The sequence below is a fragment of the Pygoscelis adeliae genome, unplaced genomic scaffold (assembly GCF_000699105.1).
Source record: "Pygoscelis adeliae isolate BGI_AS28 unplaced genomic scaffold, ASM69910v1 Scaffold181, whole genome shotgun sequence".
In the NCBI taxonomy this organism is placed as follows: domain Eukaryota; kingdom Metazoa; phylum Chordata; class Aves; order Sphenisciformes; family Spheniscidae; genus Pygoscelis; species Pygoscelis adeliae.
The window spans coordinates 2,375,386-2,390,768 of NW_008824360.1; the positions used below are offsets into that span (position 1 = coordinate 2,375,386).

Genomic DNA, 15,383 nt, shown 5'->3' on the forward strand with positions numbered 1-15,383 from the left:
TCCTGCTGCAATAATTGTTGTGCAGAGGTCATTCTAACGTCTAGCAGAGGATATCCTCTCTGTGTTTCAGTTTCACTGTATGTAAAAAATAATAAACGTTAATATACCTCACAATAGGAGTGTGTCACAGGATGAATTTAAGTTGAATAGAAGGCAGAAAATGTGAGGCTCCCTTTGAATACATATTTTAACTGTCAGAGAAGGATGACATCTCTTATTTGCTTTAAAAATAAAAATCAGTTGCCCATAAATCTAAAACAGATGTTGTTTTTCTACTAAAAAGATTAAGGATTTTCTTAAGCTCATTAAAGGAAAAAAAAATAATGACACCACATTGATCCTCCTATATCATCATAAGAATGTCTGAAGGCAATAGAAAGCTATGAAAAGGACATGGTATTAGTGTAACAAAAATAGCTCTGAGTCTGGCAAATTGTGCTTATCTTCTGGGTTCTGTGGCAAACTTTGCCCTATTTCTCCAACCTTACGCTTATGTCTAGTCATGTGTTTTAGTGGGATTGGGTGGTATGTATACTCAAACAGAATTTGGACTTTTTATTATGAAAATACAAATGCCAGCTGCTCCATGGCTTGAAAAACTTAAGCATCGTCCAAATTATTTCAAGGAGGAGAAATGGAAACCATTTGCTATTTCTTATGCATATATCTACGGAAGAATGTTCACCCTGTTGCTTCTCAAAGATTGTGTGTCTGTTTGGGGGAGTGTGTTATTTCCCAATTTTCTCACTTTGCATGTGCATCAAAACCCAGAGTCTGCAAAATGTGAATTAAACTCTAAGTGGAAGGAGGAAACAGGAAATCTGATGATGCCATATGTAGTACCAATAAAGCCCAGCATGATAGCCAACGTTCTTTATTCCAGTTAAAAGTTCCCACAGCAGAAAAAAAATGATAACCTAATACCCCACTGGCTATATTCATCAGTGTGGCGATATGCAGCTCCCTCGTTGCTCTGTTTATGTGTTGAAAGTTTTTTGGAATGTGTACAAACGGTACTTCAGTAGTAAGATGATTGGAAAGTCTCAGTGTAATTTGAGAAGAGCCAGCACGGAAATATCCTGTCCTGGCAAATTCCTGTGGTTGTCCAAAATACTAGGCCAGAAGTACCAGCTCCAGGGAGAGTTTGGTCTTTTAATCAATCTAAACCTTTGAGTGTTATCAGACGTATAGGACAATTTGGTAAGTTGTGGACTAATGACAGAAGAAAGATATTTTTATCTCTTTTTTAAACTATATTGACCTTCTCGATGTTTAGAACTTCCTGTGTGTTCACAAAGCATCTTTGTGCCTTTAATATCCTTAGACTAATTGGTTTCTTCAGACTACACAGCAGTTGGATTTTAAGCTTGATACATCTAGTGTAGCTAGATTCTTCATTCAGAAGTCACCATAGAGTACAGAATACTGCGCAGTTTGCTGCATGAAAAATATTTTGAGATGAGACTTCAAAACCCAGGCCCCTTCTGCCCTAACTGTTCCTTCCCACCTGTAGAGACACACCTTGTGTCCACAGCTATAGGATGGGAATGAGATGGGACGCTTGGGTTCTCAGCACGCTTCCATCACTAGTTCGGAGCAGACACTAACTAGGAATTTTGACCTTACGCTGTGTTCTCAGTAAGGTCAGTGATGTGGAATTGGTCTAAAAATCAGGTTATTTTAGGATTTGCTTTCTGTTGCACTTCATTTTTTTATTGAAATTGTAAAAGAAGGCTTGCCCCATAGAGGTGTTGAAAACTCAAAGCTGTATTAATTTGTAGTTTTAAGAGAAAACAAAACAAAACCAAATGTCTCTGCAATGTTTTTGACGTAGCTTCGTCCACTTGGAGTCATAAATGCCTTTTTAAATTCAGTGCAGCTATTCTTGCTCTTTAATGGGTTTAGCCAGCCAAAATCTTACGCAGACACACAGGCACATGTGCACGCATACATCTTTTGTGAAAGTAAGTCAGCGCATTAGAGGTGAGAGCAGAGAACTGAGCAAGATTCTCGTATTTGTTAGATGCGTACCTAAGAGAAATCAGGATTGCTTGACACTGTAGTGTTGTATTTTGAGAAACCAGTTTTTGTTGTTTTGTTTTCCTACTTAACTTCATGACAAGAATCAGCTGTAATGTAAGTTTATGGCTTGAGCAGACTATTGTTTGTGCAGCAACCTCCCTGCTGGAGTATTTACTAAACATGTGTGATGCACAAATGCCAGTAAACTGCATCTTGGAGCATATTCCCTAGTTGCTAGCAAAAACTGTCTTTAAAGTTTGGCCTGTTTAAATATAGGGAGAATGTGCATCCAGTTTAACAGGAACAGGCCTGAATTTTTAATTACTCCTCCTCAAAACTATTTTGACGTGAAGTCCGGGCCTTATTGAAATCAATAGCAAACCTCAAGCATCCTAGAATTTTGCTAATGAAGAGCAAGTTCCAAATACAAAGAAGCGTTGTCCCATTGACTAAGACCTTTCTTTTTTGCTGTTCCAGCATTGCAAACATACATACTTATTTTGTTAGGGAATTCTCATTTTTCCTCCTCTTGGAGCACTTCCCACCTTCTAGAGAACAACAGTTGCAGATTTAGCCTTCCCATTAACATGGACTAGTGGGAAGTGCATTCATGCATCATGTGATGGTGTAGGACTGCACTGCCATCCTCTTTTCCCAGTGAAATCATGGCTGTGTATACCTAGAATGTATATACCTCTGTTGGTCCTGGAAGAGGAAACATGAATCATGATTCAAAGAGAAGACAAGTAGCCTGCCAGCGGAGTGGATGACCTGTCTTCTCCAGCCCTGCTGCAAGAATTATTAATGTGTTCAACCAGTGCAGAATACATAACTAGTCTTTGCAGCAAGTACTAGGACCCAAGTTCCACTGCCCCATTCCCCGTCATGTGCTGTGCCTTACTTGCTAGACTAGGTAGCATACCTCCTTATGCTTTCTTTCTGGACTAGAAAGGAAGTCTAGAAAGTCCACCTAGTCTATTGAAAGTGGAACAGCTTTATAAGAGGAAGAAAAATGCTCTCCACCCTTAACAACTGGTAATTTGCATCTTCTGAAGCAGAGAAAGGAAATGAACCAGTGTCTCCCACATCCTGAGTGGTCTAACCACTAAAATATTGCATAGGAGCAGGATATCACTGTATATGTGAGTGTTAGATTTGTATGCAAGCGGTAGAATACGGCCCTGTGCAGTTTTTGGATGGTAGTGCTTAGATATCTGCCTTGATGAAAGGGTTCACAGGTGTGAAGGAAGGAGAGGTTTGTGTAAAGCTAAGCCTAAGTAAGGGGCAGAATCTAATGTTTACCCAGGCAAATGTTTCCTGTTGGCTAACACAAGCCCAGGCTTGCAGCTTCTACCCAAGGCACCTAACGCTCCTGACAGCGCTGTGAGAGCACTGGAGCTTGGGGTTCCACTGCAAGCCTTGGGAGTTGATGGCAGATCTCGGGGGACCTTGCTGTCCTCTGTCAGCAGGATTCCCCCTCGATTCTTAACTCTGAAGACATACAGAATGAGTGGTCTGTAAACACCGGTTCCCGATTACATTGGCTGTATTTTCTGATGACAGTCAAGCAGAGTGTTGTATCCAACTGTTCATTCTAAGTAAGGTGTTTTTCTGGCAAAACAGGGCAGTTTCTCGCTCCCTGTGAAATACAGCTCCCATTCCTGAAATTTCTTACTTTCTGCATGGCCAGACCCAGCTGTTCTGTAAATGGGAGTCAGTGGGGGCAGTTGTGCAGTCAGTAGCTGCAGCTGTATCATCTCATCTAAAAACAATGCAAATGGGGGACATATTTCTCCACATTCTCCTTAGAGTAAATCTCTACCTAAACATCTCCTCTCATGTTGGTAACTCCAGAGGAGGAGCAGGAATCATATCAGTATTGGACTCTGATAGCTGCCAAACATTAGTTGTGAAGTACCTACTTTGACAGGTAGTTTGATTCACTAGAGCTTTCTTTTTGGTTTTCCAGGTCAGTGAAACACCCATTTTTGTGCCTGGTGTTTGGGGACCTTATTTCTCTGCTATGGTACCTGGATTGTGGTTGAATGAAGGAGGTCAAAGTGCTACAGGAAAACTGGTAAGTGTTTGGAGACACAAACAGACTCCAAGGTGGGAGGTCTGCCATAACTGCTGTCATTCAGGATAGCTTCACTGTCAATTCAGCCAGAGCTCTGCCTGAAACACCTCCGTAAGATCATAGGAGAAACCATGCTGCTGAAAGCAATGAACAATTAGTTGATTGATATGTCTTTTACAAACTGTTCATTTGCATACTGATAGGGGATTATATATGGGGCAGAGCACTAAGGGCATGTCTTCCTTTTATGATGATGATTATTGTTATTATTTTACAGGCAAATAGGCATTCATTCTTTATTTTAGCAGGAGGCTGAGATTGACTTTGAGATAAAGAAAACTGTACATATTGTGTTATATAGAACAATTGTGCTCATTGATGGGCATGAATGAAAGCTGTATTGTATGGACAGAATAGTAATATATTAACATGCTATCCTGTCTAGATAGATACTGCATATATTGTCACCTCAATTCTTTCCATGAGCGCAAAGAGTCTGACTATATTAGGTTAATGTAATTTATCAATAAAAATTAAAACCAGACTGGATCCTCTAAAAAGAATTTTTCTTACTTACAGGGAGGCAGTCAGAACTAAAACAATTAAGTCAAATTTAAAGAAAGCCTAGTTGTATAAAACAGTATTTAGGCAGACTTTAGCTGCTTGAGTCCAAAAGTGTCAGCAAGACCTCATTGGCTGCTTAACCTTGGAAGCTTCTAAAGCTCCTTTCGTGTCTCCCTGCTCAGTCTGTAGAAATACTGACTGCCCTTAGGGGTGAGGTGCCAAGCTCCTCTTGAGAAACTACAGGAGGTGGGCCTAGTCCTGTGGGTATCCTCTGTAAGCTCAGCAAACACACAGGTGGATTTGGCCTTTCACAAATTGCAGGTGTAATTGCTGTCTTACTCAGACCTAGCACCACCCACCTTTTTAAAAACCTAGTGATCATAGTACATGTCCAGGAAGTAGTAGATTGGGGCATCACTGCATTTATGCATTCCATATGAAACAGTCACTGTGTGAGAAACAGAAATAATCCTGGATCAGGAAGCCCAGACACACCCTAAGCATTGAGCTATGAATTGGTGTTCCCTCCTGTGCTCTCTCCTTGGCCTGGTGAATCTGACATTCCTCTCTGTACAGCGTCACAGCTTCAGTGGGGGAGTCATCCCTCTTCCTCTCCTGCAGCCTCTGCTTCCCGTCCCATCTCCAACCCATCCTTAGCCTCATAGCTAAAGTGCTCTCGTAGCAGGTGGGATGTGTGTGCTTTAAATTTTTCAGGTCAAGATGGGGCTAGAACCAAAGTGTCCCATTTTAGAGGTAACCGCTACAACCAGAAGTAAAATTAAATTACTGCTCGTAACACCACCACTTTAAAAGGAAAGTGGCAAATCTTGTGTGTTTCTTTGTAAGAACACTTTTGAGAGAAGTCTCTGTGTGCTTAATCCAAACTGGGTAAAGACACTTAACTAAGCTCTAGAGATGATACAGCCAAGTCGGTGTTTTTTCTTGGCTGGTTCAGGGTGGTTCCACACTTAAAATGTACCGTGAGAGTTAAAAATCCTATCCATTCTAGTATCAGAGAACAAGACGTTCCTGAGTCATTAAAGAAATTGCTGGAAAAAATGTATAGTCTTGTTAGGACCCATAGCAAAAGTCAGCTTTAAGTACTGTTAGGTATGTTCGGGAAGCTGTCTTACTAAAACATTTTTAGAATATCTCATGTGGTTTTCTTGAGGTTGTACGTACAGAAAACACTACGGAGCCATAGGAGGAAACAGTGTATGTGCACTGTATGGAGGATAGGTTGCATTCATTATCTTTGTAATTTTAAAGCTGTAGTCTTTTTAAGATCCTGCTTTCTCATACTTCAAGCTTTCTGATAAAAAAAATGGACATGTTTTGGGATTCTTTTCATTGCTTGATCTACGCCCAAAGGTGAATTCTTTTCATGAAATTTGAAGTCTGTTGAACTTCTTAAAAGTAAAACTGATACACTTCCCTTTAAAAATCTCTAATTAATTTTTTTATTGATACAGCTGTGAACAAAGTCTGTTGGATTTTGAAAACTGGTTCAGATAGAGTCCAAATGAAGAATTAAGAACTCTGCTTATTTTGAAAAAAACTTGTTCGTGTATTAGATGGGCTTTTGCACTGGATTTGCAAAATTTATAGGAATAAAGATATTGCACAACAGAGACAAAGGATGGCATGACATCATTACAAACTGTAAAATACTTAATAGCAGAAAAGGGTTTCTAGATGCAACTCTCATGTGGCCATGTGTTGAATTAAGGGCATTTAAATAACTAAATTCATAACTTCTGTAACATTTTTGTGTAAAGTGTTTTCATCGCACACATGTATATGTGCTATTTATTTATAGATTTATTTCTGAATTTATGAGCTGCTCCTATGTTCTAAAGAGATTATGCAAGATTGCAAAATTCAGGCCTGAGCTTTGTTTCTAATGCCTGCACATGTTTGAGTTTTGTCTTTGATGCAAATCTCAGAAAGAATAGGCATGCACTATTTTTATTGCTAGGTTCAGATGTGTATGCTTCATTATATGTTTTTGTACACTGATTAAGGGCTAGACTTCTGCTGTTAAAAATTAAATACCTAATGTGGTTTGCTGCCAATAGGTGTTGCCAAATATACTCAGTGGTTTTGCGTAGCTCTAGGTTTGCCTCCTTAGCTTTTACTGTCACCTCTGATGGGATATTATCAAGAGGCCACAAAACCTGCTCAATTATTGTCTTAAAAGCCCATGTTATTCTACCTGATACTTTGTTCTGTGAATAATGGTAGCCACTCCGGAGTGAAAGGACAAGCTGATTTATAAATTTAGTATAAGACAGAGCCTATATTGATCTTTTTTTATAGCAATAATTGCTTGTCAGGGTATACATTTTGTTTCCCGCAATGAACATACAGAGCATCTATCAGGACAACAACACACCTTGTGTTTTATTATAACAGTGTGATCTAGAACGATGTAGGGATTTGGGCCAAGAAGATGCTCCTGGTAGAATTCCAATGAGGGTATGCATGCAAGAGAATGGGAAAGACTAGAGGACATGCTCTCGGGTAGTGTTGGACAGGAAAAAAGTCATCCTTTCAGCTTGCTCTTCTGTCTGAGGAGCTGCATGCTTAGCATTTTGCCTATTTTTGGTGCAGCGCTGATTGTTTTTTCCTACTGTTTTTAAGCCAAATCCTCAATTCAGTAATGTCAGTGGGAGTTTTGCCATTGGCTTCACTGGGACTAGGACTTAACACCTCATGAGTAATTTAGAAGCTCTCTTGTCTTTTTAAAGTTATGACACTGCATTACCCTTTTTCGGAACTGAATTTTTAAGATGTAATCCTCCCAAAAATGTTGCTTTCCTCTTTTTCAGATAGATCATGTGGTCCGAGGCCATGTCGCCTTCCCAGAACTACAGTCAAAAGCTGCAGCCAGGTCACTGTTCTTATTCTTTTATCACACACCTGCCTTACAAATTGATGATACACTGTATTCCCAGCAGTGCAGAATTGCACTGCTGTATCCTTACTCTGAAACAGGGGAATTAACTGTTCGTAGTGGGTTGGAAGTATTTACAAAGGCTTGCCAGGTGATTGCTCAAAGATGAAAGCTTTAAACTCCCCTCAGATACCTTTGGCGTATCTAAGTGGTGATACTAACTTTCTGCTTTTCAACTTCTTTTATATTCAGCTCAGGGTATTTCTTGATACCGTAGCATCAGCCCTGTTCAGCAGACCTTTATGCCTTGGGCTAACAATGTGTCTTAATTTGTATTAAGCACCAAGGATGAGATATAGCTTAATTAGGAATACATTATTCAATATTTTTGCAACAGTCATCTAAAGGAAAGTATAGCCACTATATGAAAAACTCCTGCATGGCAGCACAAATAGAACAGAGAAACCTAGGATGAATTTTCAGACAAAACTTAAGACTTAGGAGTGAATTGGAGGTTACTCCAGGATTCCTTAAGCAGGAGGCTATGCACGAAGAGGAATTTTAGTTTGGTCTGCTTTAGAAGTAGATGAAGACACTCCAGACACTTCTGTCAGATCTGGACTTTCTCAAGCTATTTTGGCTTGGATTCCTTTTAAGATGGTTCACGTCACTCCCAGAGAGATCTTAGCTGAAGGGTTAGGTACATTGGATGAAAATTTGATTCTCTCTTAATTTCTTTTTCCTCCTTAGATTAAAGAAAAAAACCAGCAAACTTGGCATTTTATCTTCAGTTTATCACTCTGGTCTAAAAGGCAAGGGTCAGGCCTGATGTATTAAGCACATGCAGTTATACAGTTATTTTCAGTCCTCCCTGGGGGGATAAAGCTACCTGGTTTCTCTGGATGACCCTTCCATGCTCTGTAGTGCCCAGTGCCTTACTTGTTTGTTAAGAACTTGACCAAGGTTCCCAGAAATGTATTGGACTTCATTCAATATGAAATAGATTCATGTTTCCTAGAATTCTCTTTATTGTTCTTTAAAAAAGGAAATCAGGAAATAAATGCATCTGTGTATGTTTGCAATAAGGATTGATCTGGGTTTTTTTCCAAATTTTTGGCTTCTGGGACATTTTTCCGGTGCCCCCATATGAAGCACAAGTGTAAGACAAACAATTAGTTTAGTCTGTAATGCCAGGATAAACCATTTTTTTTGTGTTGGAAAAATGAGTATAGAGTAGCCTGCTTGTCTATACTAGGTCTGATACTGAACTGACTGACCACAACTGATTTCATAGTGCAAAAAGCTTGGATTGTGATGTGAATAGGACACTAAATACAGAATATCGGGAATAGAACTCCATGTTATTCGAGTGTATGGTGTCATAACTTTGGATTTGAGTCTCCTGCAGTTAGTAAAACTGTGGATGATAGCATTGGTAAAAAGGGTTACAATATTTTATAAAAAGGGTTATAAAATTTATAAAAAGGATGATAATATTTTATAAAGTTAATTTGCTCAATGGTATTTTTATAATGCTTTCCAGATATTACTCTCCTAATGCAACGTTTGGATAGCTATAAATTTAGTAAACAAGTCTCTTACTAATTCCCCCATCCCCTTTCTCCCTATCCTTCTCAAATATTGGTTAACTTTAAAGAATTTAATTTGAACAAACAAAAATAAGGAACTTTGCAATTTCAACTGAATTTTTCTCCTTATTTCTTCATTTCTTTCTACACATGGAGCACAAGTTTCAGCCTTATCACAGGGACTAGTAACAGTAGATATTCAAGTGTGAGGCATTTTTTTAGTGAACAGTGTTGGCCCAAACTTTGGATTATGTGTTTACTTACATTAAGTCATATACTTAATAAGAACATAGTTTCTTCTTTTGGGGGATTGTTGGTGATTATGATAAATTATTTGCCTGGAAATCTCAGCAGAATATTTCAAAGAATCTGGTTTATTATGTTTAATGTATTCTCTGTGTGGATGTAGGAATTTATATCTGTTCAGCCATTGGAAATGGTCATTGAAAGAAAACAAAATGAGAATTCCATACTTAGGTGTGCAATTGCATATTACCTTTACTTCCCATGCTAGGTGCAACACTGTGGAGAGTTAGACTGGTTTTGTAGTGACAAAAAGCACATGCATGTCTGGATCATTAAAAAACATCTGAGGTCACAAATCTGTGCCTCTTACTTGCTGCTGCCTATTACCTACTTCTACCTTCCCAAGCCTGTCTTTCCTTTCTCCCAGGCTCCCAACACTGCTAATAAGAAGGTTTGGCAATGGCAAACTGCCTGCTGAGCAGCTGATCTCGGAAGCTTCACTGTGCAGACTTCTGTTCCTTTGCCTATACCAGGAGCAAGAGTTTGCAAGCTGCGTTTATCACTGTTTCAGTAATTTGTGGTAACTTGTTAGGGTGCGAGCAGCTTAGACAGACTTCTAAGAAACCAGCTTCTACTGACCACTTATGCTGAAGATCAGTCTTGTGCAACCCTCCCAGTACTATTCCTATATTCTCTTTTCTCTTCTTTTACTAGAAGTGGAGAGGGTGGAATTACATGAGGATTGTCTGGTCAGCTGTAAATTTAGCAGTTGGGCTAACTAATTGGCATACTCTGTGAGCAACAACAAAACTTGGTTTCTTTCATGCAGAAATTACTTTGTAGATAGAATATTTGGTCTTCGAGCTATGCATTGTGTAGGCTTGACGCCTAGCCATTACTGATATGGTAAAATCTAGTATAGGTAGGCTATAGTAGGAAATAAAAAAAAGAAATAATATAATCATTTATGCTTTAATGTTTAAATACTTCTGTTTCCTAGAATCACAGTTTCTAACTGTTTGACAGCGAAGATTATATGCCCTTTGGTGCTTTGAGTAGCACTATGTTTTAAGGCAGGATTTCCCTTCTTTCACTTCTCAATGCCATTTCCCCATCTAAAGAGATAGGTCCTGGAAAAAAAGTGGTAAATTGACACACACATTATCTATCAACAATTCTGAGATCTTCCAAGCAGAACATAATAATCATATTCGGCAGTTCTATGTACCTCTAGATGTTTTAGAGCCCTTTTTTTTAGATTTAGAAATCTAAAATTTTTAGATTGGTTCCTGAAAGATACCTGCTGTCATCTTCCAGGATTCCTGAACAGATTAAATACCAACCTCTTGTTGCTTTCTGAAGTTATGTCTCTAATATGAACATAACCCTGGGCAAACTTGCATTGATTTCTTATTCTCCACTTTCAACATAGTCCTTTTTTAATAGCAATAGCTTGTGCTCGACTCTGCAAGTCAGATCCAGCTGCTACTGATACCTTCTCATAGAATTGAATAGAAGAAGCTCCAGAGAGCTGATGGTGTAATACTACATATAACACAAACTTGGTAGAAACTGGAACCAGCAAGTGTTTGAAGGATTTTGCCAGTCACTCAGTCCAAATGTAGTGCCTTGAACCCATATCTATGTGTAGAAAAAAAAAGTAAAAGGTGTGGAAAAAAGTGTAATTCCAAGGTTGTGTGGGTCTTAAGCATATTTGGCTGAACTTCAGCCTTTTTTGTACAGTCCTTGTGTTCTGTCAGAGCTGCATGAATGGCTAATCCTTGCGAGAGTGATCAAGCAACATGGAGAACAGATAGATGCTGGGATGTCTGGTAGGTCTGTGGTTGAGTGAAACTTTCCTTTCTTTTCCTTCCCAACAGTCAAGCCATGATTTAGACTGGAAATAAAATGACCTTGTCCTTAGCATGTACTGCTTATACAGTACAGACTGCTTATAGTGCAGTCTTTAGGGATGTAGAAAATAGGGCCACTTTTACAACAAGGGGGAAAAAATGATTGTGACCTCAAAATTATCATAATTCAGGTCCAGGAAGACACATAAAGTACATTTTAAAGTACATGAATAATGATGTGAATTAGTTATTTTAATGTCTTCCAAGTGTACTTCATTTTGAATGATATCCTCTGATAGCATACACATGGTAAGGTATAATTGAAAAAACATGCAGCTGAATGGTTGAACGCAAAGTATAAATATACAGCTGCTAGCAGGTCAGAAGTCAAACTAGTAAAGCATATGCCAAATTCCCTTAGGGATCTCATTAGTGCATGATTGAATATACATGTAGAGGCTAAATGAATATCACTGTTTGGGTCTACAGTGGATGAGACAATGACTAATCAATTGTAATTAGGGTTAGATGCTATTATTGACCCACATGTCTGGAATTAAATGCCCCACCTGGAGATTTCCAAGGAGTTGAAAAATATATATGAATCTGTTTATGATAGTATGAGTGTTTGAAAAAAATATACTGAGCATAATTGCAACATTTTTTAAATGGAATGTCACTAGAGTCATTGCAAGCCAAAGCACTGAAGAATTCACCGTTAGTCCTAAGATTACTCTTGGTCCAGGAAAGAGTCTGTTGGATATTGCGGAGTTGGGTGTAGTATCTGAACTTAGATACAATCATATTTAGGCCCATGTTTAGCTCCTCCCTAAAATAGCAGCCACTTGCTTTCTGTCCTCCACCCTTAGTGCTGCATTTTAATCATAACACACACTGAAATAATTATGGTTTAAAAAAGGAAAGCTGTAAGTCCAGTGCTATTGATTAATCAGAGAAATTTTTAAACATTTGTAAAGGAATTTGATTTTCATTTCTGTCTGGAATCCTCCTTATTCCTCTCTCTCAGCTTTCTTTTCTCTAGCTTTCTCTTTCACAGTGTCAGCACCTTTCTGTTAGAGACAAGCATCATCAGCCCCCAAAATATCAGACAGCTCTGGCTCATCTAGGGACCCGTAGGAGTCAATGTACAAACTCAAGATCACAAACTGCCATTATCTCCCCTCATCCTGTGGGATCAAGCAATTCAGATGGCCCGTTGAATGGACGTGCAGATAGACATCCCCACTGCCTACACCCTGCAATGCCATGGGTCGTTTTTGCCTTTCTCCCCCTTTGTTTTAAATTTGGGATTTGGCATTCTTTGATGGGTTTTCTGCATTTGATGGTGGTACAAATGTTTTATGTTTGATGAATAACCTCCCCCACTCTTTTTCCAACTTTTTTTTCTTCTAGTGCTCACAGTATATATACATACTTGAACAGTCACCTGGATCTGATTAAGAAATCTTTGCCTGTGGGTTTCCTCACTGTTGATTTACATGTTTGGCCAGATTTCCATGGTAACAGATCTCCCTTAACAGATCTGACACTAAAGGGCATGGTAAGAAACAGCCTGTCTTTGCAAAAGGTCAATACAGGGTAAAAAAAAAAAAAAAAAAAATCTTGGAAGGAGCTTTTTTTCGATTTTGAGCATGCTCCTCCTTAGCTATTTAAACTATCCCGTAGGATTTGTGTTTCTTGCTGCATTTTGAAGTGTGCTAATGTTTCAGTAGAAAACCAGAGATCATTGTAGTTGAGATATCACTACAGCTACATTTATTTTCTAAAAATATGAGGAGTGTTGTATGTGTCACAGTATCTTTCCTAGGAATCACATTTCAGAGCACTGACTAGCAGCGCTTGCTGTTGTTAACTCACCTGTCTACGAACTTTGCATATCTGTTGCAAAGAATTTCAATACAAATTTGGGTATGCCTATCTGGGAAAGGACTGGAATATTCTGAGGAGAGATTCCTTGATTTAAACAGATAAGTGTTCAGTAAATGTGCTATATTAGAGTTGTTGGGTAGTAAATTTCAACAGAAACTGAAAAGCTCCTCTGGTTATTGTTAAAAATGGGCATAGATGCTCTCATGATTGGAAATATGCAACCATGGTGCTTCATACATCTTTGTTCAAAGGTAAACCTGATCTGATTCTGGCTTGTGGTTTTAAAATTGCTGCTTTTGGAACTTAAAGGGATTGAAATATTGTGTTCTGTACAAAGAAATTTTCAGAGCATTGCAATCTGGGACCAGAAAGAGCAGCGTTTGGAAGCTCACCAGAGAGCCTCTGCTGGGGAGATTTTCAGCCCATCTTTAAATGTTTAGATGTTTCTCTTCACTGAACTTCATGGTGGTAGATCAGCTAAGTCAGAAGCCAGGATGTTACTGTGCAGAACTATAACAGAAGAATATCATAAGGGTATAATTTGATGATATCAGAATACCTGGAGATTAATGCAAAAATGTACTTCAAAATGGCATATTGTCCTTGAAGTGAGCATCTCAAGGTACTCACCAGCACCAAAATCTGCTGTATTTGAGGTTGAGATAGGAAAGGGTAGGCTTAAGCACTGCAACATGTTTTAAACCACGAACGAGGGAAACATTTAAAAAAAAAAATAGATGGCTTATATATTTTTGGGTCCTAATAATACGTGTATTATTTTATGAAAGAAATATATGCTGCAGCAGAATCATAATTTCCTTGGTATGATGGCTGTATGCAAATACTGGTAATAGCAACACATTTTTTCTGCCACAATTATGGCTGCATTCAGGTCTTGCCTATGCTGATGTTAATCCAGAGTAACTACAGTGCAGTATTGGTTTATGTCAGAGTAAAGGAGGTTAAGATATAGTCTTTAATTATTAATTGTGTTTCAGTGTTAGGGTGCTTGGAAGGGAGGGGGAGAAATGCTTTTTAAAAGTTATTTTTATGTAATAGCATCTGCATATTATTACATTAAAGACATTCACAAGCAATATCCGAGTCATAACATAAAACTGTCAGAGTTAATCTATCTCTAATCCCATATAATATGCTGTTTGTTCTTTATTTGTGGTTCTTCCCCAGATCAGGAATAACATGTTTAACATAACATTATGTGTACAGCTCACAAAAGTAGGGCTTAGAATTAGCACTTAAAACTTGCTACAACAAGAAACCATAGAAAATAATAGAGTTTTACTTTGGTTGGATTTGTACATTTTCTTTTTGATCTTTGCACAGGTTGTTGGACTAACATTGTCTCGGGGTCTGGATGAACTTGCCCTTATCTACTTGGCCACGATTCAAGCCATTGCTGTAAGCCATTTTAAGTGCATAAAAGAATAAATGAATTGTCTCATGTTCTGTGGCAGACTGATCATTCCCTTCTGCTAAACAGATTTCTAATAATAGATGAATTCACTTAATGGACTTCTTAAAGGAGCAAGATATTTTTTACCCACATTTGTGACTGCTCCCTACTGTAGGATAATCGACAGACTGTGGAGAAAATGTTCCCCTAAAAAGTTTTCTCCTTATGGCAATTCTGTAAATGGAGCTTTTGCCTCTAGTGCAGATGTGAGGAAAGAGGCTGATACTATATGGGGCAGCGTTAACAGCATGGGCTGTCTAGCGGCAAGCTGAGAGAGTGGAAAAAAAAAGCTTTGGCAATTGTATGAAGGAACTTGTGCTCCCCTAAAATGCCTCAGCTTCAGATTGTTCCTAAATCCGTGGATTTCCCCTGCTTGCCTGTTAGATGAGTCAGAACTCTGTACCACAGCGAGTCGGAGTGGGTCTGTGATTCAGTTCATAACGCTACAGACCGAACAGACCAGATCTCATTCCTCCCTCGGTTTCCCTGCTGCAAGACAAGCAGTTGTCTCGTGTGTAGCATTTCCAACCCGTGGCTGTGTTTCTGTAAAAGCAGGCAGAGAGACCGTCTTTACGAAAATGTCCTTGGTGTTTGCTAACATGCAGAGATGGGTAATTTTATTGGAATACTTTTGTTTCTGCCCTGATTTTCTCTGGAACCCAGGATTTCACAAGAAGTTCTATTTTGAAGTGAAAACCTGGGTCATATAAATTGTTTTGAAAGTCTGGTAGGGTATTTTCAATGGGGCGTGCTGTCCCCAGGCATTTGGTGA

The 15,383-nt window shown here is 38.8% G+C and overlaps 1 protein-coding gene across 2 annotated transcripts in view; it reads left to right on the forward strand.

The window, feature by feature from the left end:
- The window catches only part of FGGY (FGGY carbohydrate kinase domain containing), a 134,116-nt gene that overhangs the window by 82,814 nt on the left and 35,919 nt on the right, over positions 1–15,383 (forward strand). For both annotated transcript variants that reach the window (XM_009319806.1, XM_009319805.1), the window contains 4 exons: positions 3,992–4,099; positions 7,495–7,556; positions 12,661–12,808; positions 14,482–14,556. In XM_009319806.1, coding sequence (XP_009318081.1) covers positions 3,992–4,099; positions 7,495–7,556; positions 12,661–12,808; positions 14,482–14,556 — 393 coding nt within the window. The remainder of the gene's footprint in view (positions 1–3,991; positions 4,100–7,494; positions 7,557–12,660; positions 12,809–14,481; positions 14,557–15,383) is intronic.